Genomic DNA, 25,136 nt, shown 5'->3' on the forward strand with positions numbered 1-25,136 from the left:
CTTGTATTTACTAACTTATCTTAACAGCTACAGTGACAAAACTAGCTTTTTTATACATACTATAGCACTTGGAGGACAGGTTTGTTATGATTAATCACTTTCCATTTAGTTATTTTTAATATTCTTTAAGAAAATGGAAATTACACATGATTTTAGTTTATGCCTTTTCTTAGAATCATAATGAACAACTTTTGTCATGTTTTAAAATCATATACACTATTGTCCTGCTCTATAAAATATCATGTAAATCACTGAATTCTTCCTAAATGCTGATCTTGAAATTTATGAATGTCAAACATTTCATTAAACACTAATTATGGGATACATAATTTTATCTTAACTCACCATTGTAGTTATCTCAGTTTTCATAATCTCAGATCTTGTTTATTATTTCATTAGTATCGTATTATGAAGCAACAGTATTCGATGTGTAGTTAAGGTTGCATGAGTTTTCACCAGATATTTTTTTTTTTTAATCATAAAGCAGATACACATTCCTTCCAGGCTTCATTTTGCAAGTTCTTTGATTATATTTGCTCTTAGACTTTTTCAAAACATATTGTGAAGTTGCAGTTAAAAAAAAAAAAAATTATCCCCATTAACATGTTTGACAGAAAGTCTTCATGCTTACCTCAATATCAGCACTTCTTTCTTTAATTTTGCTTGCTGCTTCTTTAAACCGCTGTAACTCCATGCTGTCCCTGTGACCTTTGACACAGTGAATTCAAAAAGAGTATTCAAAATCAAAGGCAACGTCCAATGTTCTGACCATGCCAATAGTTTGCATCACCACAGCAAAGGGTTACAAATCATCTAAGTTCTCTGTGCCTGTCTGCACTAAAGAAGACTTTCCAAACACACTAAAGTAAAAATCAGTGTAACAAAATATTAATATAAAACTATTGCTTTTCCTGCATTAAGACGTGGATTACCACAATTCAAAAAGTAAAACTAACATTTTAAAATTTTACTCAGGCATATGCTCCTCACATAAAAGGAACAGGGCAGTCTGAATTACAGTATTTTTATGTACGTCTGACAAATGAAGGAAAAGCAGACAGTTTTCTTGAGGCAGCTTTTACAACATACCCTTCATCCTCCCAGTTGCAAGAAATACTTTTCAGAATTTTACCAAGCAGGTGGCTTTATAATGAATGCAAATCTACTTGGTTTCACAACGGAAAGCTGCACTGTATGACAAGTTTTATAAAACATGAACAGTAAGAATGAAGAGTATGTTCTAAATGCTAGAGATGTGAGAGGACCATACGCTAAAAATTTGGCTCCAGTAAAATAAGTATAGTTAGTATTCAAAGTTATTAGTGGTGAAGTACATTTAAAGATTAGATAAGAGTTATACAATCACTGTCCGTTATTTCTGTTTAGTCTTGCTTTCTGAATTTAAAAAGTTGTTTGGTTTCTTTTTAAACCATGAGGAAATTATTAACAAATAGCTACTGAGTGCACAGACGTGTAGATATTCTTCCTACACATATACAAATCTAAAAATGCTAGTGTATGTAGGTAACTTCTTAGAACTCCAAGTTTCACATCTGTAGAATAAACTCTTGTCTAAAGATTTAAATTTTTACATCCTTAACAAACCTTTGGAAGAAAACACCGAGACATCCCTGAACAACTGGGGCAAGACGCCACCTCTGCAGGCAACCTGACTATTCCAGATTGTGATCTTCTGCTATACGCTAAACGTACTTAAAGCATTATCTACTTTACAGAAATCAGTTAGTAAACCCACACCTGTATTTTGCAATGAATCTGCCACTGTTTTACCGGACAAATACGTAGGTAAGTCTAACCAGAAACGTGCACCTTTTTACTGTTAAGCAAAACTTGAGGGGAGGCATAATGCTGTATTTAAAAAAAGGACTTTGGAAGCTTCCAAAATGACTGCCAAAAGATACATTAGCCTAGGCAACAGTGGAAGATCCCAGTTACAACAGTGTTTAGAAACATAGTACAGGAGGATCCCTCAGCTTGACACAGATACCACAGATATTTGTCCAGGATTCCATCAGCCTAAGAAGTCTTCTGTAATTACGTCAAGAAATAGACAATATTTTTGATTTATGCAATGAGAAGGTAGGATCTTTATAATGAGTCACAAAACGTTTGTCTACAACGCCCGTACCAAATTGTAGAGCTACTAATTGCACAAAACTGCTATACTCAACAACTGGCTAATGTTTTTCAGAAAAATATTGTCTATGTGACAGAATTATAAAGAAATGATAATTTAAGTAAAAAAAATTCAAGCAACATAGGGAAATTAGAGATGTTAAAAGCAAAAAAAAGCAGAGCAAAATGGTAGAATAAAGTCACCTGCAACCGGAATACACCCAAAATACTATACAATTCTTGATAAGTCAAACCTTGTGGCTTAGATTTGGTCCACAGTTTATGAAGTAGTCCCATAAGGATGTTAGAATATAAATCTTGGTTTTGTAGTTCCATTGCATGGACATGCTGACTTTTGCAAAGTTCATCTTTAATATTCAATTTTCCATGTGAGCCGCCACAGTTGACTGTTGACGTCAAGTCGCCAGTTGAAAAAGAGAACTTCGTTTGGCGGTTGTTCTTCAATAAGTTGACAGAGGACTGGTGATCACATTTGTCAACTCTGCAGCTGTAGTTATCATTAGTGTCACTCTCATCATGAATAAAACCACAATTAATGTATCCTCCATTTTCAACACAAGGTTGGGCGAAAGCAAGGCAAGCAGAGCCAGAAGCAAGAGGATAAGAGCAGCTAATAATGACTTCAGGACATTCAGAATCTACTTTGTTATACTTACCCACAAATGCACCAAATTCTACATTATTATCTCCTCCTGTAGTCTTAGAGAAAACAGTCTCTTCATGCTTTCCTGAAGAATCCATCTGACTTTTGCAACTGGGCCGAGATGGAGTGCTAACAAAAAATTTAGCTGTTGGGGATGTTACATGTGGCATGCTGTTGGATGAATTGCCTAATTTTTTACTTTTACTAATGGATTTTGAGATCTCTGCAGCCTGTATTCGTTGGCGAAGTTCTGGAGGGGAAACAGCATTTGAAAGTAAGGCACTGCCTGAGGAACCTGCCTCTTGAAAGTTTATTTCTTCTCTTCGGGGCACTGGAGCTAACTCCTGACCAACTGTCTTATGCTGGGCTTCTTTTTCATCACGTATAGAAATGTTACAGAGTAAAGCATTATTACTTTCAAGGCCTCCTTGCGGAAAAGAACCGAAGACATTTCCAATGCTGTGCTTTTTCCACACAGAAGATCTTAGAGAGCCATCCTCAATGAGGTTTTGTGCCAAATGTTTTGAAATGCTCAATTCCCGTGTGATTTCATTATGAACCTTGCTAGCTTCTGAAGCTTTCTGTGCAGTCAGTGTTTTCAGAGTATCCACAGTTAGAGCGGAGAGATCCTGTAGGTGGCCAATCTGTGAATCTAAAGACTGTAACGACCGTTTTATGTAGTTGACACGATCACCAACTTCCTTTATCTGAATGCACATTTGTTCCACCCTAAGAAAAATCAAATTATGAAGTAGCTATGAAAGGTATTTTTCTCAATATGCAAAAGAAACACCTTTGCAACCCTTTCTGCCCATTTAATAAGGAAAACACCTCTGAAATTTCAAGATGATATACACTATAGTATTGGACTGCTTTGTAATACAACATTTGTACATACTTCGGAATCACAAAAATAACATACACATCAATAGAGGGCCTATAGCACTTTTTCAAATGTATCAGTTTATTAAAACATCACGAGAAACTAAATAATATGATTGCCTCAGCTTACTGAGTGCTGCTACACATCAGGAAGCATCAATCACATTATAAGTTTCTGCACAGCAATGGAAAGACATCATCTAAAGTTTGCATAAATACTTACGTTCTTGAGCTGCATTTTACCCCCCCTTACAGCACATTTAAAAAACCTGCAGAAGTTCTAAGCTTCTCTATTCGGAAATTTTATTTGTAAATATTCTACCGTTCAAATGTGACTCGAATCCTCTCCTCGCTTCCAGAATGAAATTTATCATCCTTTTCATTGAAATACATCTCAACACACAGCTCTTCAAAATCATGAAGTTTCTTTTGATCTTCTTCTGTCAGGAAGAGTTCTAAAGAGAGATTAAACAGTTAAGAAGATGTGTATGTAGTGAAGTAGCACAGGTGCTGGAAACCAATAGCTACAACTTCACAAAGCGTGTCAAAAATAAAAACCAAAACAAAACCAACAAAAAACCACAGTGCCACCTAAGACCCTTACTTTCTCCTTGCTAGAAAAAAGTTCAAGGCCAAAGATTTCCGCTAAAATAAAAATCAAAATAGTAATTTTGAGAGGAGCTCTGTGCACAATAGTATAATTCCCTATGCTCCTACCCTCCAATCTTTTTCTCTAAGACAGAAGCTAGATTCCTTAGCTGAATTTTATCATCTGTGGAACTCCCCCTCCCCCCCTTTTTAAATTTTGAAAGGGTTTCCAATAAGAACAGAAGTTTTCCAGAAAGAAAAAAAAAATTCTTCCCCTATTAACACTAACAGGAAATCTAATCTCGGGGGTTTTTGTTTGTTTGTTTTTGTCATAAGTTGGTTTGACTGGAGATTTCTAGGGGCTGTGCATTATACCCTTCATAAAAACACCGGGACTTTGAACAGAATTAGAGTCTTAATCAATACTAAAACCATGGAAAATTAGAACCTGCTTCGGCTTTCTTGAGCATACACATTATAACCAAGAACATAGCACTTTTCTGACATTTTGCTTTAATCATATAAAAAAAGTTAATGCATTTTTTTTTTATAATAACTGTTCATACTTGGCCCATCTGAAGTCTTGTCTGTCTTTCTTCTTTTACATATACAACAGAACAGGGAAGCCATGTGGCTAAGAATAATAAGTGGTGGAGGCAGAACAGGTTTTTCATGGTAGGCCATAATGAAATGATAGCGTTGATACTTCCACACAATGTTTGAAATTGCCTTGACTTGTAAATACACGTTGCTGAAAGGGAACAGAAAAGTATTAACACATCAAGGTGGTTTTTGGGGTGGTGGGTGGTGGGGGTTTGGTGTTTGGGTTTTTTTGTTTTGTTTTGTTTTAACACTTTGATAACAATCTTGAATTCTGAAGGTAGTTAAGTAAGAGACAAAAAGCACATGCTTGTATTTTACTGCAAATTATTTTAGTGGAAGTTGGAAACACATTCAAGAAAACACCATGATCCAAAGCAAGAGGGTTAAAAAATTCTCCCATCTGGTAACATCTCAGTATATTTCCTCAGAAATAATTACACTGCAATCAATTTCAAGTTTGCCAAACAAAATAAAATAATTATTGTTTCTAACTAAACCCAGATTTTTATATCACACCACGTTAATTCTGCAGTCTGCTGTTCTTCAGTGTTAGTGAGCGGCTTATTCCCATAAATCAAACACCTGCAGAGAACTGTAAAAGACAATTTACTCTACTACAATTCAACTCAACCAACTAGAGAACATCAAATGAATTTAGGAACAACAGTCAACATACAGATGAGGAAACAACTTTGTTTTCTGACAAAGAGACATTACAAAATGCTTTCGAATTCTTTTAAACTTCTGATTCCCCTGGCCTCATAGATGTGACACATACCAGTCACATCACACACTTCCCTACTTAATCACAGGCTTGCAGTGAGGAGGGGATGAAGACCAGCCTTAGAACCTGAAAATGCTTCCAGCAAATGGGATTGCTTTGAACTGACATCAGCTCTTTTTCTCTTGTCATCTTATTGCAGTGAAATAGAAACTTATCAAAGGATTAGCAAAAATTAACAATTACCCATATACTTACTTGAAAAATGCAATAAGGAGATTAACCATAATTATGTACTGTACAAAGAGGTAGACAGCTTGAAGAAATGGGGTCAACCATGTTCCTGGGCCACAGAGATGAGCAACTTTTTCATCAGAATTATTTGCACACACTGTGTTGGGAAAAAAAATACAGAGAAAATACATACAACTTTTAGAACTCCCAGCAGGTATAGATAGAGGAAAAAAAAGATCACTTACAAAGATTGCAACAACCAACTATCATGCACTGGTTCTGCAATTCAAAATGTCTCCATGCATTTAGGAATATGGTAGAAAAATACAGCAGACAAAGTTTCTGGTTAATACTGTGGTATAATCATATTATCAGATTTTAAAAAGCGTAATACACCACCACAGCCAAAATTTTGGCATCATATAGCTCTGGGGGAAAATTCCAAAATCTTGCTAGGGATAGCCTGGTGAGAAATTGTGATTAAGTAGAGTTTTCATTCTAAGCCATTCAAGCTTTATAAAGGGTAATGAAAAAGTCAAGTTAAGAAGTTGTACAGCTGCAACCCATTAAGAGGAGATAATCCAACGAATGGAATCAACGTCAACAAAACTGGGCATTTCATTTCATAAAATTAGAATTTCTTAAGATCTTGAGAAAATCTTATCAGAGTAAGTTTTCTCCTTCCTTGCTTCAAAATTGCAGTGCCTTACCATCAATTTCATAGGCATACACTTCACCAAAAATCATCCAGTATGGATGAAACACAATATCTCTAGCAAGAGTCCAAGACGGTGCCTCATCAGGATACAATATTGCCTTCCTGGGAACACCAAAACTAAGTAGTACAAGTGCCATAATCACCACAATGTAAAACATGTTGGCCACCTATTAACACAGAAAAGTCAGTTAACCCACAAGGTCATCACTATGATTTCACAACTTTAAACACTTTTACACTGACAGTGTAAGCTTGATGAATTCTATGTATTTTATAAGGGAAGGAGTCTAGGACACTTGTTATTTAACAACATTTTCCGACTGAAATACAAACCCTGTAAGAAAATTTGTTTTTTTCCTGTCCTTTCTTACACTGTATTTGGTATCCTTGGCCAAGGGCAACTGAGAGTATTTCCTTTGTAACTCAAATATTTATTATGTGGATGAGTAGCAGCTAATAAAGAGAAACATTCCTTCCTAAATGCACTCAACAGCTGCACAAAACACAGAGGTTGGTTTTCCAAGGGCTGAAACGCAGAACCTAAGCCTCTTGCAAGAAGTCAAAGTGAGAAACAAGCAACTTGATGCCCTCATTTTTAAGGAATGACAGGGTTCAACTTTGTAGGAACCATTTTATAGGAGGAAGAAAAACAAACACCCTTTCCGCCCTCATATATACTGTTCTCAAGCCTTAACGTCTTTTTTAACTTTCAGAATAGCTCACTGACAGTAAAGCAAAGTTATTTATTTTTAAATTTAAACAACTTGAATATTTTTTGTGTGAGAGAAGACAAGAATGGAGCCACAATCTATTCCCCAGTTTTCCACAGCACAAAATACGAAGGTGCTTTAGGACACAAAACAAGTTAAAGTCTTGCACTAGAGAGCGCAAAGGCAAGAAAACCAAGCCTATAAATACATCTCAGACCCAAAAGGGAAGCAATGCTAGATGAATCAAGAAAAAAGCATCATCATATTCATTCAAGTCTCTGATGTCTAAGAACAAAACAGACCAGAGAAGGAAGATATGCCAGCTTTTTACACACATGTGACAGAGAAAGCTCCATTATAAAGGAAGCCTTCTAATCAGTGCTTGTTTTGAAACACATTAAGTTGTATTTCAGCTAACCAATTCTGCACACTGATTTGTTGATGTATTACACCAGGATAAGCAATCTTTTTTTAAATAAAACTTCTAGAAAAGTTGTAAATGGATGCAGCAAGAAAAATGTACTTCAGCTGGGGAAAAAAAAAACAGTAACAAAAGTAGTACTTACCATTTTCCCAATCATCATAACATAAGGGCCAGCCTGTTGATTTACAGCTAGAAAATCCAGTAATCGCACATACCAAAAAATTATATTGAGACAGTATGTTATTCTTCCAGCAACAAACACATAATTTTCTCTGTAAGTGTTTTCACCAAAATTCCCCTTTGCTCCAAATCTTAATGCAAACCCAATGAAGAAAGTGACAATGGCAACTGTGTCACTGATATTGAAGTAATCACTGAACCACACTTTAATCTTCTGATTAATCTTCCCAGCCTCTGACATAAAAATCTGCAATAAAAATAAAAGTCAGGTCTGCTCATATTTATTGCATGTGGACCAACACTGAAGTATATCAATCGCTAACGTTTTTATACTTCCAAAAATAAAATATCTATTCAAATGGATAACTGTTTTACACCGAGGAATCAAAACCAGTGTTTAACTGTGTCAGCTTCACAACAAGGACAAGGAGGATGTATGTTTCCTTCTGTCTGAACAATTTATGAAGGAATTTTGGGTTTGGGCTTTTTTTGGCGTTGTTTTTTTCTTTTGAGGCAGTTACTGTTACAAAAACGACGCCTACTTTCTGCCCCTTCACTTGGACCTGAGGTACCAGGTTAATGAGCTAACTTTCTCTCTCTCATTTAAAAATTCTTACAGAACTTCTCAAAAGTTCTTGCTGACCAGCAACATCGTAGTTGTGATAGCTATCCTGTCTTGATAAACCTTTTTTTGTTTTGTCATCTCAGTCATAGCATAGTGGTAGAGTTTGACTGACACTAGTAAGTAAATACACATTTCGCCCCTCAGAAAAGTAAGGTTGCTTATTTCATTACAACTTGTAGACAGTGATTAGTTACGGATATCTAAAAAAAAAATAAATAAATCAACTCTTGGGGCAGGAATTTTCACAACAACAAAACAAAAAAATCAGACCAAGATGTCATTACCAGTTCCTTGAAATTTAGGAGGAAAAAACCCACCTCCTTTTAATAGACCTCCATCTCCTCCCCATTGGAAACAAGAAAACCAAGCTAAGTCCAAGCAGCAGGCCAGGAAACACTGGTACTGAAACTAGCAGCTTATACCAGAGTTTAAGATAAAGGTATTATGTACTCTGATGCTTGAAGTTTCTTATGTTCTCTTGTTTATAAACACAGTTTAAAGCATACTGTTTTAATTGACAAAGAAAACTAAAATCCCAGATTGTTATAGGCATACCTCACGAATTTTCTCAATTGCTGATGTGAAAATGTAAGCAATAACAATCCACTCTTGAACAGACGGCAATTCTTCCATTTTTACAAGAACCACAAATGTGTAGAGCATGAGGAATCCTAAGTATGCCAACTAAAAAAAGCAGTGAAAATTATACATATAATTACTGAAGGTTTCTTTATAGATGTGCATGGAAACTTTTGATGTGGTATACAATAAAAGCTTCAAGTAGAATTACAGTACTATACTTACCCCTTTAAGCAGACAAGTTATTATTCATGAGGGTATACATTTTCTTCTTAGAAGAGGAAAAATAGCTGTAATAAGCTATTTATTGTTAGCAAAAAGCTTTGTTCTTATTACAGCTATTTTTCCTTTAATACAAATTTTAGAGTTTCTATTACAGTAATTTAAACAAAGCTGTGCATGAAAACTATAGCCTAATAAATGATTATAGAATTCCTGGTAGCAACTGATAAAATTAATTACTTGGGCCGGAATAAAAATGTTCATGCTAAATACCCTCTAAGCTTAAAAAAAACAAAAAAAAACAAAAAAAAACACCCACAAAAACCCAACAAACCAACCAAACAAAAAAAAGTATTTCTCAAAGCCAACATCATGAACTTGAGAAAAACCCAAACCATGTAGTACTGCATGTGCATATGCAGTTTTTCAAAATCTCATTTCTAGCCTAGCAAGGTAAGGGGGTTTTGTTTGTTTTTTAAAAAGTGCTTAAACTTTGATTCAGGTCACAGAGCTACACGTTGGGAAAAGAACCCAAAAATCCACATTAGATTTCCAAACAAAACACACAATTCAGAAGAAAACTCACCGTATTAAACCAAAACTTCACAATTGGTGCATGATAAAATGCATAAAATTTCTGTGTAATTGGAAGTCTTTTAGGTTTTGCTGGAGTCTCCATATCATGCTTTTCTAAAGTACTGTCCAAGATCCTTACTTCTTTAAACACCTCCTAAAATGAAAGGACTGTTAACTTCACATAGAGAATACATGCTTTTGGACACCCATTTTAACTCCTGCTTTGATTTAAAAATGTAATTATTTATTTTAAGTTAGAAATATTCTTTTTATTATCTCCCCCTGCCCCACATTACCATAGGTATTTCATCTGCTGCATTCTGGAAGTTGTTTTCACTGTCATCCATTGCCATTTGATGTGCATCTTGAGATTGAGGAATATGTGACATTTCAGCCTTGGTCTTATATTCCAACAGCAGTATAGCAGGAGGGAGTAAAATACTCAGTATCACCTGCAAAAGATGAAGACTAAGTGCAAATAGTTCCCAGCTACGTTACAGTATCAGAACACACCAACACACAGAATATCCTCTGAAAATATATTATCCAGATTTCACTTGCTTGTTATTGAGGAAAAAATGTAGAAAATTAATTAGTTGTTATTACTTATATACACACTTAACAGGCTAAAATCACATATACAGAGTGTTCCTTGACTTGAAGATATAGGAAAGGGGAAGAATTCATGAATTCCAAAACTAAAAGCCACTAGAAAGAATATACTCCAAGCCTGAAGATCCTGAGATGTTCTGTTTACACTCTGTTCTTTAATCCACTCCCAGAAACTCTGAAACTGTCTACTGTCAAGGTGTATTTAATAGCATATAAAAGCAGAGGTTGTGGGTTTGGGGTTTGGATTTTGGGGGTGGGGTGGTGGTGGTTTTTTTGTTTTGGGATTTTTTTTTCAACTTACGGTAGAAAAATGAGCTAAGGTATGGATGAAGAGAATAAGTAAAAGCTATTTATTGTCATTAGCCTATTACAAAGCAAGCGAGAAAATGGTTAATCAGTTATGAAAGAGGATTTTAGTAGGTGACAAGTTAAATGATGCTTGTAGATATTTTGTAGGAAAGTTTTATTTCATTATATTTCTATAGCAACAATTAGGTTTTGGTACACCATCTCAAAGAAATATGCAACTCCCATTTTGGTTCAATTGATCTATATCACAGAGGGCACCATTGGAAAACCTGTCCCCGATTTGCCTACCCTTGTTTCATTCTGTGCCCTGCTTTTGTTCAGTTTCTTCCTCCAAAATAGGACATACACAAAGCTTTTCTACATCAAGTCTTATGTGCCGCCTGTAAAAAGCCAAAATGCATGAAACTATATTCTTACAGTGGGTTTTCTGTCTGTTAAGGTTTTTTACCACTATGTTTTTAGTAGTGGATTAGTATTCACATGATCTCTTTAAGCCTCTGATTAAAGGCTACTTGCCTGGTTTTTGCCTTCTATATTTCTGTACCTTATTTGAAAAGATAATAGAGTGTCAAAAGAAGAGTTTACAATAAATATTTCCAGTTTTGATTATGTTATAGGAGACTGTTTTACAGGATTGATTAACATAAGCTATAGTTGTGAAAGCTTTATACCAATAGCATTTAAACAGATGCTTTCCTTCCATTTAAACATAAATTCTCTTGATCCTTTTTACACCAATAAACTGTGACACTGCTTACTTTGTACCATGAATTCTTCCTCATGTTCAGCCTTCCCATCCACATATCTGATAGCAACATCTGCGTACAAGTATGTGCTACAAATGGACGAAGCCTTGATGACACTGCTAGCTTCAGACAAGTTGAGTTGCTCCAGTTTTTAAGCTCATAGGTTAGTAATTTCATTGCCATAGTTTCATCTTGTCGGAAGGACTGTTCTAACAGTTCAACTGCCAGTTGGCCAAACTCACTAGAATGAATAAAAACCAACAAAACAGAATTTAGTATCTACAGAAATGGCCTTGAGTTTAGGTTCAGTTTTCTTGTACAATCAAATGCCCAGTAGCACAACTTGAAGGGACTATTACCTGTCCCTTCTGTACAGATATACTGTACAGTAATTTATAACTGCAACACGTGAATTGGTGACTTCTATTAAAAACATATGCAGGATACAAACAGCTGTTAAAACATGCAAGGAAATTACATGGAAGTAAGTAAATGGCACATTCAGTGTCATTTTAATTTAATTATAAATCATGACTCATTAACAGCCCTCAAGAGAGAGCAGTATCTGACATAAAACATCTATTAGAGTGCCACTTAATCCTTTTTGCAGAAAGGAATTGTCTTCAAGTGTGCTAATAGAACAGTTTGGGTTGTGTTCATATATAGCCTGCTACTTTTACTGTAAATTTCAAGAAAAGAACTTTAACAATATAAATGTAATTTACTTGGAATACTGTTTCAGTTCTTCTGAAGTATCATCAACAAGGTCACTTTGTTTTGCTTCATATGCCATTGAACGATACACTTTGCAAGCAACTAAGGCTTTCGCCATGGACTCCTCCCCATGCTGCCAGAAGAAGAGGGCCATCTTCTGCCTCTTCATTAACACCGCCCAAAGTAACAGCTCGTTGAGAGGATAAGCAAAACGTCTCGTTTCAGGGTCATCTATGTCTACTATTTCATCTTTGGTTCTTTTCTTTTTTCCCTCTTCTGTACCAGTGTCAATCTTTAAAATAAAATCAGAAAGTTACATTTTTAAATCTCTAAACTTGGTCATTATATTGCCTCAGGCCTTCAAAAGACTGATTAACAAAAAAGAAGGTGGTGATAGCTTAAAGAAAAAACCCTAAAACATGAGAAGTGTGGTATGCTTGCTATTCAAGGACTGTTTAGATTATGTGTATTCAAGGTAAAGCTTATCTAATTTAAGATTTTGCTTACAACAGAGGATGCTTAAGGAGTGTTTGGATAATAGTCAAGGCACCAGATAACAGATATTTCAGAGTCACAGACTTGCTAATTAAGGACATACATCCTCCTTTGGCATTGAGAAAGGAGGGGTTGGCAAGAGAAACAAAGACCCTGGTGTCCTCTGATGATGCATAACCATAAAAGGACAAAAGGAGTAGGGGTATCCTTCCCCAAACGACCACTGAAGACCACCAGAGACCCCCATGCAGATGTAGAAGACTCTGGGATGATTGCTCAAGAGAGCAACACGTCTGTCATGCTTGCTCAAGATAATGAATATGCAATAGTTAGGCGAAACACATGTATTAGACGTGGTCTTTTAACTGTAGTGTATAAGTATGGACTGAAAACCTCAGTAGGTGTACTTGATTTGTGGAAATCTTCCACCTTGCACCCTGAACAGAATAAAACAATGTCTCCTCTCTAAACATACTTTGTGTGTTTTGGGAGTTACTTTCTGATCAGGTAACAATTATATAACTTGAAATAAAATGCTGAGTGATCCAATATCAAATTATAAAAAGAAAAAAGAATTTCTGAAGACTTGAAAAGCAGCTGGAACTTTTGTTCAAAAACTTCAGTTGAGTCCAATTCATTTTAATAGCTGAGAGACTGAATTACTTTGATTTAAAGATCAAAAGAAAAGCAGTAACTAATATACCTACATACAAATGAGGAAAATCATGGAGACTGCTTATAGTAAGTCAAATGGCCAAATCTTGCTCCATCTATAAAGCCATGTGAGTCCCCCCTATTGCTAGAACTGTGCCAAAGATAAGCCTTTTGCTCCCTAACATATCAAAGCTTATCCAGAAGACTACTATACAGAAAAATAAACACTCTTTACAGAATCCCGTAAGCATGCTAGACAGTTTATAATCAAGTACAAAAGCAAGGTTGAAATTCCAGCTTCAGCAAAGTCAGTAAAACTGCTGCTACTCACACTTCAGTGGTACTTGGATTTCAACAAGGTTCTCTACTCTTAACTACTTAAAATAAACCCCACCATGCTCTCCTCACACATCTGTACCTTTGGTTTATATGGCTGCGCTGTTTTGATGAAGTGATTGTGGCGCATTTTTTCTTTCTTGTCTGCCCTGTTACCAAAAGACTCATGGCTTTTACACATCTGAGGAGTAGTATTTGAAGGATTTCGCCCAGATCGCTGTAACAAGAATAAGAGGAAGGGGTTGGGTTTGGTTTCTTTACTCTTACCTACTAGGCATTATAAAATCATTTGTTTATAGCTAGATACTTAGTTGAGCAATTAAACAGTTACTTTGCTACTGAAACAGTGATGAACTGTTGCTGTTATGCAACAGCAACAACCAGAATTTTCACTGGATATTTAACAAGTTTTTTTGTGTTTTTTTCTTTTTTTTAAGAAGTCACAAAGTAGGCAATTACGCTTGTTTTACAAGCTAAGATATCTGCATCCCAAGCTCTGTCCCTTCTTCTCCTATGAGGAGGAAAAAACAGAATAACGAAGAAGGAATTTAGATGTGCTAGAATAAGGAGCAGGAGAACAAAACCTTTGGTTTGTCCTCAATCTCAAAACAGCTACCAGTTGCCCTCATAGGCCTTACTATTGCCTTTAAAAGAACCAGTCCATTGACAAGAAGAACAAAACAATATGGATCTAATTTTTCTCAAAAATATGTAGGGTTTTTTTTTAATTGAGGCCATACGAATCAGCATGTCCTGTTATCCAATTGCCACATACCCGATTGTTCCCGCTGAGACTATTGTATACAGCTCTAAAGCGTTTTCTTGTGTAGGTACATCTGTAGGTTCCTCCCATCAGGTACTCAATAACCAGCCCCACATCAATCAGGTTGATTTTATATCCCGGAGGAAGATTTCCCTAGGAATACAAAAAGTATTCTTAGTTTTTCAAATTATAATCTTAAAGTTGTTTAGAGTGTTTCTATATATTGCATCACAGCTTTAAATAAAAAACTAATTAAACCTTTCATGAATAAAAAAGCAAACAACCAAACCAAACCATCTACATGGCTCAATATTTATCTGTTTCCAAAAAGACAAGGTTACAACTTCTTTTTTGTATGACCTCCCCTAGCAGGGTAGATGTTCATTCTGTTGGAGGCAGGGTGGGGGGCACACTGTTTTTTGTCTGTTGTTTTAACAGTCAAAATTACTCCTAGCTGGAATTATCAGCTTTCAATCTCCCAAAGAAGGAAAACAATCACAAGTAAGATGAAAGAGACAACACTCATTGGGTTTAACATCTTTCTGGCAGCAGGGCACTAGGCATACAACAGCAAGTACTGGTAACAACAGAACATCTGCAGAGGTAGCTTATTATTTACAATAAAACCTAACTAATAAACCTAAGATTAAATTGCCAGTCAAACACAAGATATCATTAAAAAACTAACATTGCTAATTTGACAGATATTTACATTTACAGCATACCTGTTTGACATCCCGAACAAGATGAAAGAGTGTTGGGTTAGTTGGGCCTTGTTTCTTTATAAAAAAAAAGAGGGAGGGGGGAAATTCAGAATGAGAAATTAGAGAGCAATGACAAGAGAAGATTACAGTAGAAGCCAAATATTTTTGCATGTTGGCTCAAAAAAAAAACCAAACCCCAATAGTTTTTAAACAAACAGTAGCCATCAAATAAATGCAAATATTTCAAACTACTGTATTAGCTATAGACTATTTCCTTTTTTGTTGCATTTGACTTCTGTTTTAGTTTGGGACATAACTAATACAGCCATAGTTCGTCCAAAAAGGGCAGAGGAAGGGGACCCACCAGAATGCAAACAGCAGCATTATGGGGTTTCTATATTATTAAAATATAATATTACAGAGACAAGCTTTAACAAATAAACATTTTAGTTTACAGGAACACACACAGACTGACATTCATGTTTACAGTATTACAGGATCCATAGTAAAAGCTCCCATACTTTTAAAATTTTTAGTCTGAACATTCCCTCTTTTTACCAAAGTGGATTTTTCTTTCTTCTCTGATTTCCTCTGAGTGCATGAAGTATTACACTTTTAGACACACAGTTACCCTAGCTCCCATACAGAACTCAATCAAAAGCACATCAAGTGTGTAAAAGCACGACTATAAAAGGTTAATTAAAAAAAACCCCAAAAAACAAAAAACAAAACCTCATCACATGGGCTCCTTTACAGAGCTTTATTAGCTAAAGAATTCCTTTTTTTTCTTTCTTCTTTTTTTTTTTTTTGTCAAAAGCAGATAACGAGAATGTTAACGTAAGCCTAAGTCATATTTGTGTACTACTCACGTTAGCCACTTTTTGGTGGAAGGGGTTTTTTTTTTGTCCTGTTAGATACTTAGTGTTACACAAAACTACCTTAAAATTCTTAAATCGATACCTATGGCAACAAAATTTTTTCTAAGTAATATTTATAACTATGGAGGTTCACAAAATAAACTCTTTTTACAACTATTACGATAATTTTAACTGCTATGGACAGAATTCACTTTATGAAGCCCTAACAATACTGTTTATAGACCTCACATTTCGTGCACAAGTTTCACACATCTGACTTTCTCTTGTTCTCTTCCCCACTGTGGTTTACACGTTTCATATGTTCCACAACAAGGCTACAATTTTCCTTCAGTATCTATCCCCAACGTCAGACACAGATGAATATCCTGCTGACAAACTATTTCTGGTATCATTTCCGGAGAGCCAGAAAGCAGCTGTGGCACTAACAAAGCAGCCAGACAGCATGCACTTCTCAACTCAAACCTCATGGGAGGAAGCCTTCCCTTTCAACACCCCATGGCTTTCAGACTGGTGCGTATGACCCAGTATACAACACACTGAGCAACTAAAAAGCTGTTCTAAAAGTAACTTAAAAAGCAGTCATTCACTTACTGTATTATAAAGTTCTTCCAGCCTGGGAATTGTAAGAAATTTGTGCATGCTTACTCCATTTTCAATCAGGAGTTTCACAAATGCAACTCTATCCATCACAAGGGCATCTAACATAGCCTGTTCCAGAGAGCCAACCTACAACAAATAGGTAATAAGGTAGAGCCTGGAGAGAACCAGTAAAACAGGGCATCACAAAAGTAAGTTTACTTGGATTACATATCAACGTCATCCATTTACAGGGCTGGGGAAACCTTACATGTCTACAAATACAAAGATGTCACCCTTGGTTCAGAAAATTCCCTCAACTTCACACAATTACAGGATGAGAGAATATTCTGAAGACTTGATCAGCAAGTCTTATACTCTTCCATAGGTATCTCCTACTGACACAGTACATGGGACTAAGTAGATGTTTGGTTTAACATAGTTAAGCTGTTCTCACGGATTGATATTGGATAAAACACAAGGACGTAAAACATTTAAAGCACAATTTGCTTCAAAGACAAATGCTCAGAACCATAATTGCTATCAGCTAGCCTTGTAGTATGTACTTTTGACTGCACACTCACATAAGATTGTGTTTTATTTTTACTGCAATATGGGAAAGAGGCAAGATCCACAACGTAGTTTTCAAACTAAATAGACTACAAGAAACAGACGTTTTGTCCTCTCCCTCAAAAGACACCGCAGTACTGCCAACAGTGCATTTTACTAGATGTTCCTCAAGAACTTCTATGACCATGTAACTGTAAGGAAGAAAGAGATCTGACTAAAATGAACTCAGCTTCCACCTTTTGCAATGTCTTTTCTTCCCTAGTTATTCAGAACACTTAGCACATTTCTAAAATTTTTGATCCATTTTCAACTACACAATAACAAGACAGCTGTAAGACTAAACATTATGCATAAATTACTGTCCTCAAAATAAATGTGTCGGTATTCTACAGTCAAAAGACTCATTCTTTACAGTAAGCTGAGTTTCTCTCTTTTAGAAAATATAATTCTGCTTAATCCAGACCATTACATACCAGCCATTGTTGCCCATAAACAAAAACATGATTTTTGGCTATGTCAACTCTATCCCATGCAAGTGTAAGAACAAGCTGGTCAAATGCAGATGCATTCGTGCCTTAAGAAGGAAAAACAATAAAAAAAAATTGAAATTAATGAAAATATAAGATAATAAACAATTTTGCTTCCTACTAAGGCCAAATCAAGCAATCCACCACAAAGTTATATAGTATATTTCATCATTTATGACACATTATGGCATTATACAATGAGAATATATAGTAGACAATTCTTTGCTTAAAAACTAAAGATCCCTACAGATTATAGTATTTTATAAATAATCCATCATATAAACACTAAACAACAATAGCTGGGGATTCCAAATGCTCTTAAAATCAAGTGTCTCACCTTTTAACAATGCTGTAAGTATTGCAACATCAATGTCCTGATGTTCGTCTGACCCAATATGAAAAACTGTAATCTGTCCAAAAGGATAAAATAGGGAAAACATATTTTACAGTTATTTTCAGACAAAGGTCATTAGCTCCAGTCTTTCATGTCAGGAATTGAGATACATTAAAAGTCACCTTATCTTTGATGCAATTTAAGTCTATGCTCGATTTAAACTTAGCTTTAGTGTGCACTCTTGTTTTGTTTTCCTAACTGGGTGCCACATGAGACAATCCTTTATGAGAAAAAGCATATCAGAAACCCTTTACACTCTTCAGTCAATTTGAACTTCTTTTCCCGCTATGATTATAATTCTCTGTTGTCTATAAACACCACACAGTATTCTGTTTACCCCCCAGTTCATTCTAGATTATAAGATTAACCTGCCACCAAACATCTGTAGCCAAATATGACAATTTTAAACCTCAGAACAGCACAATATAATGTCCAAACGGAACACCAGTACCTGAACTCAGGCTACATATAAAGCTCTAAAGTGCTTTTGCTTTAAGCATGCAGTGATAGTACATCTTTGTTAGTACAGTCATCATTAAAAGATTAAAAAAAAAAAAAAAGGCAAAAGAAATTCCAAGGTTTTCAAAAATCAAAGCAAGAAAAAAAGGACAGCAACCCAAATACAAAATACATACACACTTATAAACAAACCAGAATCCAGTCATCTGAAAACAAATAGGCTTGGAAACAACAACAAACTCTGATTACCAGAAATAATCACAAGAATGAAGTCTCTCTTGGCCATGAAGTGAAGTACACACGAAAACTGTATTTGACTATCTTCTGTAACTGGAAGATCCGCTATGTCCACAAAAGATTTTTGAATGACTCTTGATCATATACAACATTGAGATACAATTTAATATTATATCCGCAAAAGCATGCACCTTGCATAAAAAAATTTTATGGCAAGATCCACTTACAAGTTCTTTTTTTTTCATGCATTCCAGCAGAGTCTGAAACAAATGAACTGCTTCACTTTGACCAAAGTTAAATGTCTTTTTGATGGTTGAAATGATTTCAGGCTCAGCACCCTCAGGAACACTCCTGAGATTGAAACAAACAAACAGGAAAACACATTGTTACAGATGAACAGTAAGAACAACGATGCATTTAATTAGTTTCAACATGTCAATTCAAAGTCCTGCCATCTATAAGCTTATTACTGTTTCAGTGGCAAAATCCTGGGTAATCTTTAGAAAGAAGTATAGGTTGCTCAATCTATGACTTTCTACTACCGCCTTGTAAAAGTAACTCAGCTTGTCTCCCTTTCCTGCCCATACCCAGTTCTGAGATACTTTCAACTAAAAGATTTTGACACAAAATACTAAGTACTCACTCCCCTGAATAAGACCTGCTTCTGATCTTACTATGGACAAAGCTGTTTGGTTTACTGCTATGTTAGATCCCTGCCTCCTGGTTCTGAGGCAGTCCCCTCAACAAGGACCCAACACATTTAAGGATTTATGCAAGTCTGACAACTAACTAGAAATCACAAAGTATTGTGGAGCCCAAGCACATCCCTTTTATTATTTGAAACTACACTTAAAACAGACAAGTGTTTTCCACACTAAACAGAAGTGTGTAAAAAGTTCAGTTTTAAGACTACTCAGAAGAAACAATATAGAAACTTCTGATCCTGTGCTGGTTTTGGCCGAGATACGAGTTAATTTTCTTCATAGTAGCTAGGATGGGGCTATGTCTTGGATTTGTGCTAAAAACAGTGTTGATAATACAAGGATGTTTTGGTTACTGCTGAGCAGTGCTTACACAGAGTTGAGGCCTTTTCTGCTTCTCACCCCACCCCAACCCACCAGCAAGCACAGGAAGAATTTGGGAGGGGACACAGCTGGGACAGCTGACCCCAACTGACCAAAGGGATATCCCATACCATATGATCTCATGCTCAGTATATAAAGCTGCAAGGAGGAGGAGAAAGGGGGGGAGCATTCGGAGTTACGGCATTTGTCTTCCCAAGTAACTGTTACACATGATGGAGCCCTGCTTTCCTCGAGATGGCTGAACACCTGCCTGCTGATGGGAAATGGTGAATGAACTTTTTGCTCTGCTTGCATCCGCAGCTTTTGCTTTACCTACTAAACTGTCTTTACCTCAGCCCACAAGTTTTCTCACTTTTACCTTTCCGATTCTCTTCCCCATCCCACCAGGGAAGAGTGAGCGAGCAGCTGCATGGTGCTTAGTTGCCAGCTGGGGTTAAACCACAACAGATCTTTTTTCAGAAATGTTACTACTATGCACAGCTAACTGCATGAAAATATTTCCATTCAATGTAGTCAAGTGATATTTTCAAGCAGTCTGGTAACATACTATTCTCTACGTTATTCTCACATCTCTGGACTCACAGCTCGGACTTCAGTTGAGCAAAACTCTGTTGTGCACACTTAAGAACAGTCACATTTATCACTTAAGTTACTGTGGCTTTGTTAAATATTGAAGTTGAAGCAGACAGAGCATTTAAACTGAGAGCTGAGTCCTCTAGTTAAAATGGTGTAACAAAATTACTATACGTAACTGAAGTTACATATGAGATGTTCCCCTAATTTAGGACACAGGTACGTACAGTTTTCCTATCCTTCTTGTAAGTATTGCTAAAGCAAGCATATGCTACAGAATTTGGTGCAACTGGTACAAGGTATGTGGGAAGAACCTAGAACTAAGAGAGAAGTCTTGGTCTTTAGCCAGACCTATTATTGCAGTCAACCTGGAAATCCGCATCACAGGCAAGATTACACTCCCTGCTTTTAGCCTTTCTTTCCACAGAAAAAGCTCTTGTACATATTCATTAAGGAATGGTCTCAAAACCCATCTACATATGACTGATAGTTTAGCTAGGAGTGCTAGGACTTACCCTCCCTCCTCTGTTTGCTTGTGAACATACGCCAATATGTCTGCAGCTCTACCAGTTCCTTCACATACTACCACTGGCACAGGAGGACTTTCTTGAAGGAAGTCTAAAACTGTGAGTATGACGTTGGGGCCACCTTCAAATACAAGCGCCACCACAGGCACACCTTGGCCAATTCCTATAAAGTTGCAAATAAATATTATACACTTACAACATTGTCCAGTTTTTAAGGAATACTAAGATTGATTTTACATATGTAATAAATCAATTATGTCCCTTCTACTGAATAAAAATTAAAGTGCTGCCTGCCAGACATTTTAACTGTTGCTAGTGCACAGTTTCAAGCACTGTTTATACTTTGGACTGGGGGGAAAGCACTGCAAAGAAACTGATAAATACAATTGAATACAGTCTACAACACAGAAGAGATACTTCACAGAAATATTCCTGAACTAATGCAGAAACGTGAACCTTTTTTTCTTTAGGGAACTCCCCTTCTACCTTCCCCCCGAATAGTTTCCAAAGATGACAACATGTATACAATTTGAACATAGTTACGTAGAAACCCTCTACTGACAGGAGTATTGCAAAAGCATTCCTAGAAGAAAAAAAACCCCACATGTGTTGCTCCATAATTGGGAAAACACCAAAAGCAGTCTTGGCTTCCTTGCACAAACACAGATTATGTTTTACAAACTCAGTTGCCCCATTGTGAAACTGCAAGTGATCAGTGTCAAAACCATGAATCAATCAGACCAGCAAGCCCTGACAACATACTAACAACTTGACTGACATACATTTGCTTTGTGAAAGCAAAACTGACAACTTTATTCAAAAGAACCCTCTTCTCTGGTCCCACAGAAATCCTAAATCTACCAGCAGTATCTAGGGCCCAAAGCAGCAGCTGAAATTTGCAAAATTCATTTCATTCAGGCCTGAAACATAAACAAAAGACTAATTTTTCTATTTTCTCATTCAGATGTTTGGTGCAAGTACCTTTGTCATTAAAGCATAGTAACACTCAGTCCTCAGGCATCAGAATTACTTACTTGCATGGATCCGTTGCAAATTAATAGTTTTTTCCAGTTCTCTCCGCAATTTAACTTCTGCTCCATACTTTCCCACTGTTCCATCATCCACCAGAATGAAATGGGAATGGAGATTATTTAGGACGTTTAGTTTACTTAATGGGTTTAACAACGTTTGATATGGAGCAACCACCTAAGTACAAGCACACAACAATGTCTTTTACTTGTAAAGATTCACATTTGTTTCTGTGAAACTTAACTTTTTGTGTAGACACAAGAAGTAGTGGCTCAACAAGAAGCACTGACACATATAAGCATGCCTTGGGTCAGGATACACCAACACCTGTAGCTCTTAACTTGCGCAGGAAAGCAGATAACAATATCACAAAAGGATTCTGTTCTGAAGGATAACAGAGAAAAGATCCTTTGAAAAGGTGTCTTTTGGGAAAACTTGCGACTGCTCTAGCGAACAGTAGTATTGAAGATTCTGCATCAAAATTTTTCAACTTATCATCCTCTGTAATTGTGAATTCTCTGTAATACTTTAGCATTTTTGTTATTTGATTCAGTTATATCAGTGGGGGGGGTGGGGGGAAGGATTAAGTACTTGAGAACAAGCTCCTCCTCTAGCGCGTTTGCATTTTGCAACTTGTTTAACACTAATGATCTTGCATAAGTCACAGATGTCAATGTATCTTCATAGTAAAGCAAGTATTCCGATGATGCGAAGTAAGTGAAAAAACACGCTTGAGCAGATCTGTCAAAAAGTAAGTCAGGTAAATCATTATTTCAATTAGATAATTTATCCTTACATCTCTTCCAACAAGGTCATTTCTGTTTTCAATCACTCCCCATGGAGCAATCCCAATAGTGCAAATCTTTCGAGATGATCTGGAAGCATGTTCTCTTAGAGCATCACCAACATGTTTTGCAACACCTGTTTGTGCACAAAAAGATTTCAATGTATTGAATGCCGCGTCTTATTAAGAAATACAACCGTTTCATTAGTTAACTGGGCCTTTAAGGATCTGGAAACTTATTTGACACAACAGCAAAGAAAAAGCACCATACTACATATACCAGAAGGAAACAAAGTACTATGTAGCAGTAATTCAACAAAATAAATACTAGGCTAGTAAGAACTAGAGTTTCCAGTACATTACTGTACTTGTTTTAATCACATGAAGTTTTTTTCCTCCTGCATTTTCAAAAACAAAATAATAAAAAAAAAACCAAAAAAACCCACCCCAAAACTAAACCAATCAAAAAAGCGCCCCAAAACCAACCCCCCCCACCTTTGTGTTGTTTCTCTTTGCAAGACAGAACAGCAGCCCGCTTCCAACAACACGTGTTCAAAATGTATTATTTTAATTTAACTTGACGAAACTCACTCAAATTTACTTCGCTTTAAAATGAAGCTATGCATCCATTAAATCTTTTGGCTCTTATAAACTGTAATCCACTTAACTGCACACATTCATTGGTACTTCTTTACCTGTGTTCACTCCTCCAGTTATAATCCAGGCTCCTGTTGTTACTGCAGCTTTAATAAGACCTTTGCCAAGCAACTGTTTGATGCGTGGGTGAAGTTCAAATTTCTGCATGCCCCCATGTACAGATATAACAAGCTTTGGCAACTCCATCTGCCATTCTTTAAGCATAAGTTGCAGAATAGCTTCAGGCTTAGTGTCATATGACAATCGCACATACTACAGGCACAAGAAGAGAGTTAAAAGGTTCTCAAATCATCACAGAATCAATGCATAAAAAGAAGAACCAGGATGTATTTCAGGATATATTATCCTATTTCTGGCTATGGAAAATGTAATTCACTTTCTCAAAACACAGCAGATGCAATAAATGAACAAGCTTACTTTATATCCTTCAGAATTAAGGACAAGACAGTGTTGAAAGCAAGTTTTGGAAAGGGAACGACTGTAGAAAGATTATGTTACTCCATCCTACTGGCACAGTAACCTAGAAAAATGAATCTTTATGAAAGCATTGGGTGATCTCTAAATTAGATGGAATTCAGAAATATTATAAAAGTTCTGCCACCTACTGGGGAGAGGCTTGCATGTCCACGGTGAAAAGTTTTACAGAAAGACAGTTGCTTGCTTTTCGTTCCCTATTCCTGGTGGGAAGGAGAGCTACATTCTTTAACAGAAAACTTCAAACTAGCAGGTTTTTAACTCGCTGTGTTTAACAGCATAAGATTAAGTAGATGGTTGATCAGTTAAAAATACTGCTGCATCTTTAATACAATAGAGGGGATGTTTTGCAGAAATTAAGCCCTACTTGAATCAATTTCTAACTAAAAACACATCACTATTCCAATAAACTGGTTTTAGCAACCCCACTAGCACTCTGCAGAAGTAAGCACAGAAATGACTATAGGCAGCTTGCTATTTCTGTACTCCTAGAAAAGGATTTGCAGCAATTTTAAGCTATACTAAGAGTACAAAGGAACACATACACTGCTATTACGAACATGAAAGAATTCTGCTAAGAGCCTTTCTCTCCACAGAGATGATCTGACCCAGAGCACTGGACTCTCCTTCCGGGCTCTGCCGGCTGCATAAAGAACACAGCTCCCTCATTCAAGCACTTCAGTTCGGCCATAGGAGCTGCACTGTACCAAAACACCTTGCAGCTTATAACTGCATGAGCATTAAATCATTCCTACCACAACTAGGAATCCTTTACAAAATGTTTGTGGAGAATATGCCAGAATTTCCAGTTTTCTAGCCTCTCCAGGACATGTGCACTCGTGAATTAGGAGTTGGTTTCCAAATCTCCATTTATTGGTTTACTTGTTTTTAACTAACCCTCTCTCCCACAAAACTTAAGTTATTCTGATCAGTATGATTATGCTTTAATAATTTTGAACAAATCTACTAAAGAAGCATATTTCACATCTATCCATAATTTTAAATCATTTTTCAGAGTCTGAAAACTATGAATAGAGGGTTAAGATAGCAGATGTTACTTAACAGGTCCTATAAAAATTTAACAGTAGCGAGTAAGCAAGCAGCACAGATGAGTAAGCTGTACTTTCATGAAGTCTGAAACAGTGACACTGAATACTTAATGTAATGTTTT

At 36.3% G+C, this 25,136-nt stretch overlaps 1 protein-coding gene across 2 annotated transcripts in view; it reads right to left on the reverse strand.

Moving 5' to 3' along the window:
- Positions 1 to 25,136, reverse strand: part of TRPM7 (transient receptor potential cation channel subfamily M member 7) — a 61,402-nt gene that overhangs the window by 10,233 nt on the left and 26,033 nt on the right. The window contains exons 5-27 of one of the 2 annotated variants that reach the window (XM_075045189.1): positions 23,530 to 23,743; positions 22,847 to 22,971; positions 22,056 to 22,227; positions 21,010 to 21,184; positions 19,064 to 19,187; positions 18,084 to 18,156; positions 17,693 to 17,793; positions 16,665 to 16,799; positions 15,217 to 15,270; positions 14,504 to 14,644; positions 13,811 to 13,945; positions 12,255 to 12,535; positions 11,542 to 11,770; positions 10,159 to 10,314; positions 9,873 to 10,016; positions 9,041 to 9,169; positions 7,823 to 8,107; positions 6,539 to 6,713; positions 5,853 to 5,985; positions 4,837 to 5,021; positions 4,005 to 4,137; positions 2,814 to 3,529; positions 632 to 708 (exon numbers count right to left, since the gene is read on the reverse strand). In XM_075045189.1, the coding sequence (XP_074901290.1) occupies positions 632 to 708; positions 2,814 to 3,529; positions 4,005 to 4,137; positions 4,837 to 5,021; positions 5,853 to 5,985; positions 6,539 to 6,713; positions 7,823 to 8,107; positions 9,041 to 9,169; positions 9,873 to 10,016; positions 10,159 to 10,314; positions 11,542 to 11,770; positions 12,255 to 12,535; positions 13,811 to 13,945; positions 14,504 to 14,644; positions 15,217 to 15,270; positions 16,665 to 16,799; positions 17,693 to 17,793; positions 18,084 to 18,156; positions 19,064 to 19,187; positions 21,010 to 21,184; positions 22,056 to 22,227; positions 22,847 to 22,971; positions 23,530 to 23,743 (4,092 nt within the window). Of the gene's footprint in view, positions 1 to 631; positions 709 to 2,390; positions 3,530 to 4,004; positions 4,138 to 4,836; positions 5,022 to 5,852; positions 5,986 to 6,538; positions 6,714 to 7,822; positions 8,108 to 9,040; positions 9,170 to 9,872; positions 10,017 to 10,158; positions 10,315 to 11,541; positions 11,771 to 12,254; positions 12,536 to 13,810; positions 13,946 to 14,503; positions 14,645 to 15,216; positions 15,271 to 16,664; positions 16,800 to 17,692; positions 17,794 to 18,083; positions 18,157 to 19,063; positions 19,188 to 21,009; positions 21,185 to 22,055; positions 22,228 to 22,846; positions 22,972 to 23,529; positions 23,744 to 25,136 lie in introns of both variants that reach the window. The other variant, XM_075045188.1, reaches the window with a different exon arrangement.

The sequence above is a fragment of the Buteo buteo genome, chromosome 13 (assembly GCF_964188355.1).
Source record: "Buteo buteo chromosome 13, bButBut1.hap1.1, whole genome shotgun sequence".
Taxonomy (NCBI): domain Eukaryota; kingdom Metazoa; phylum Chordata; class Aves; order Accipitriformes; family Accipitridae; genus Buteo; species Buteo buteo.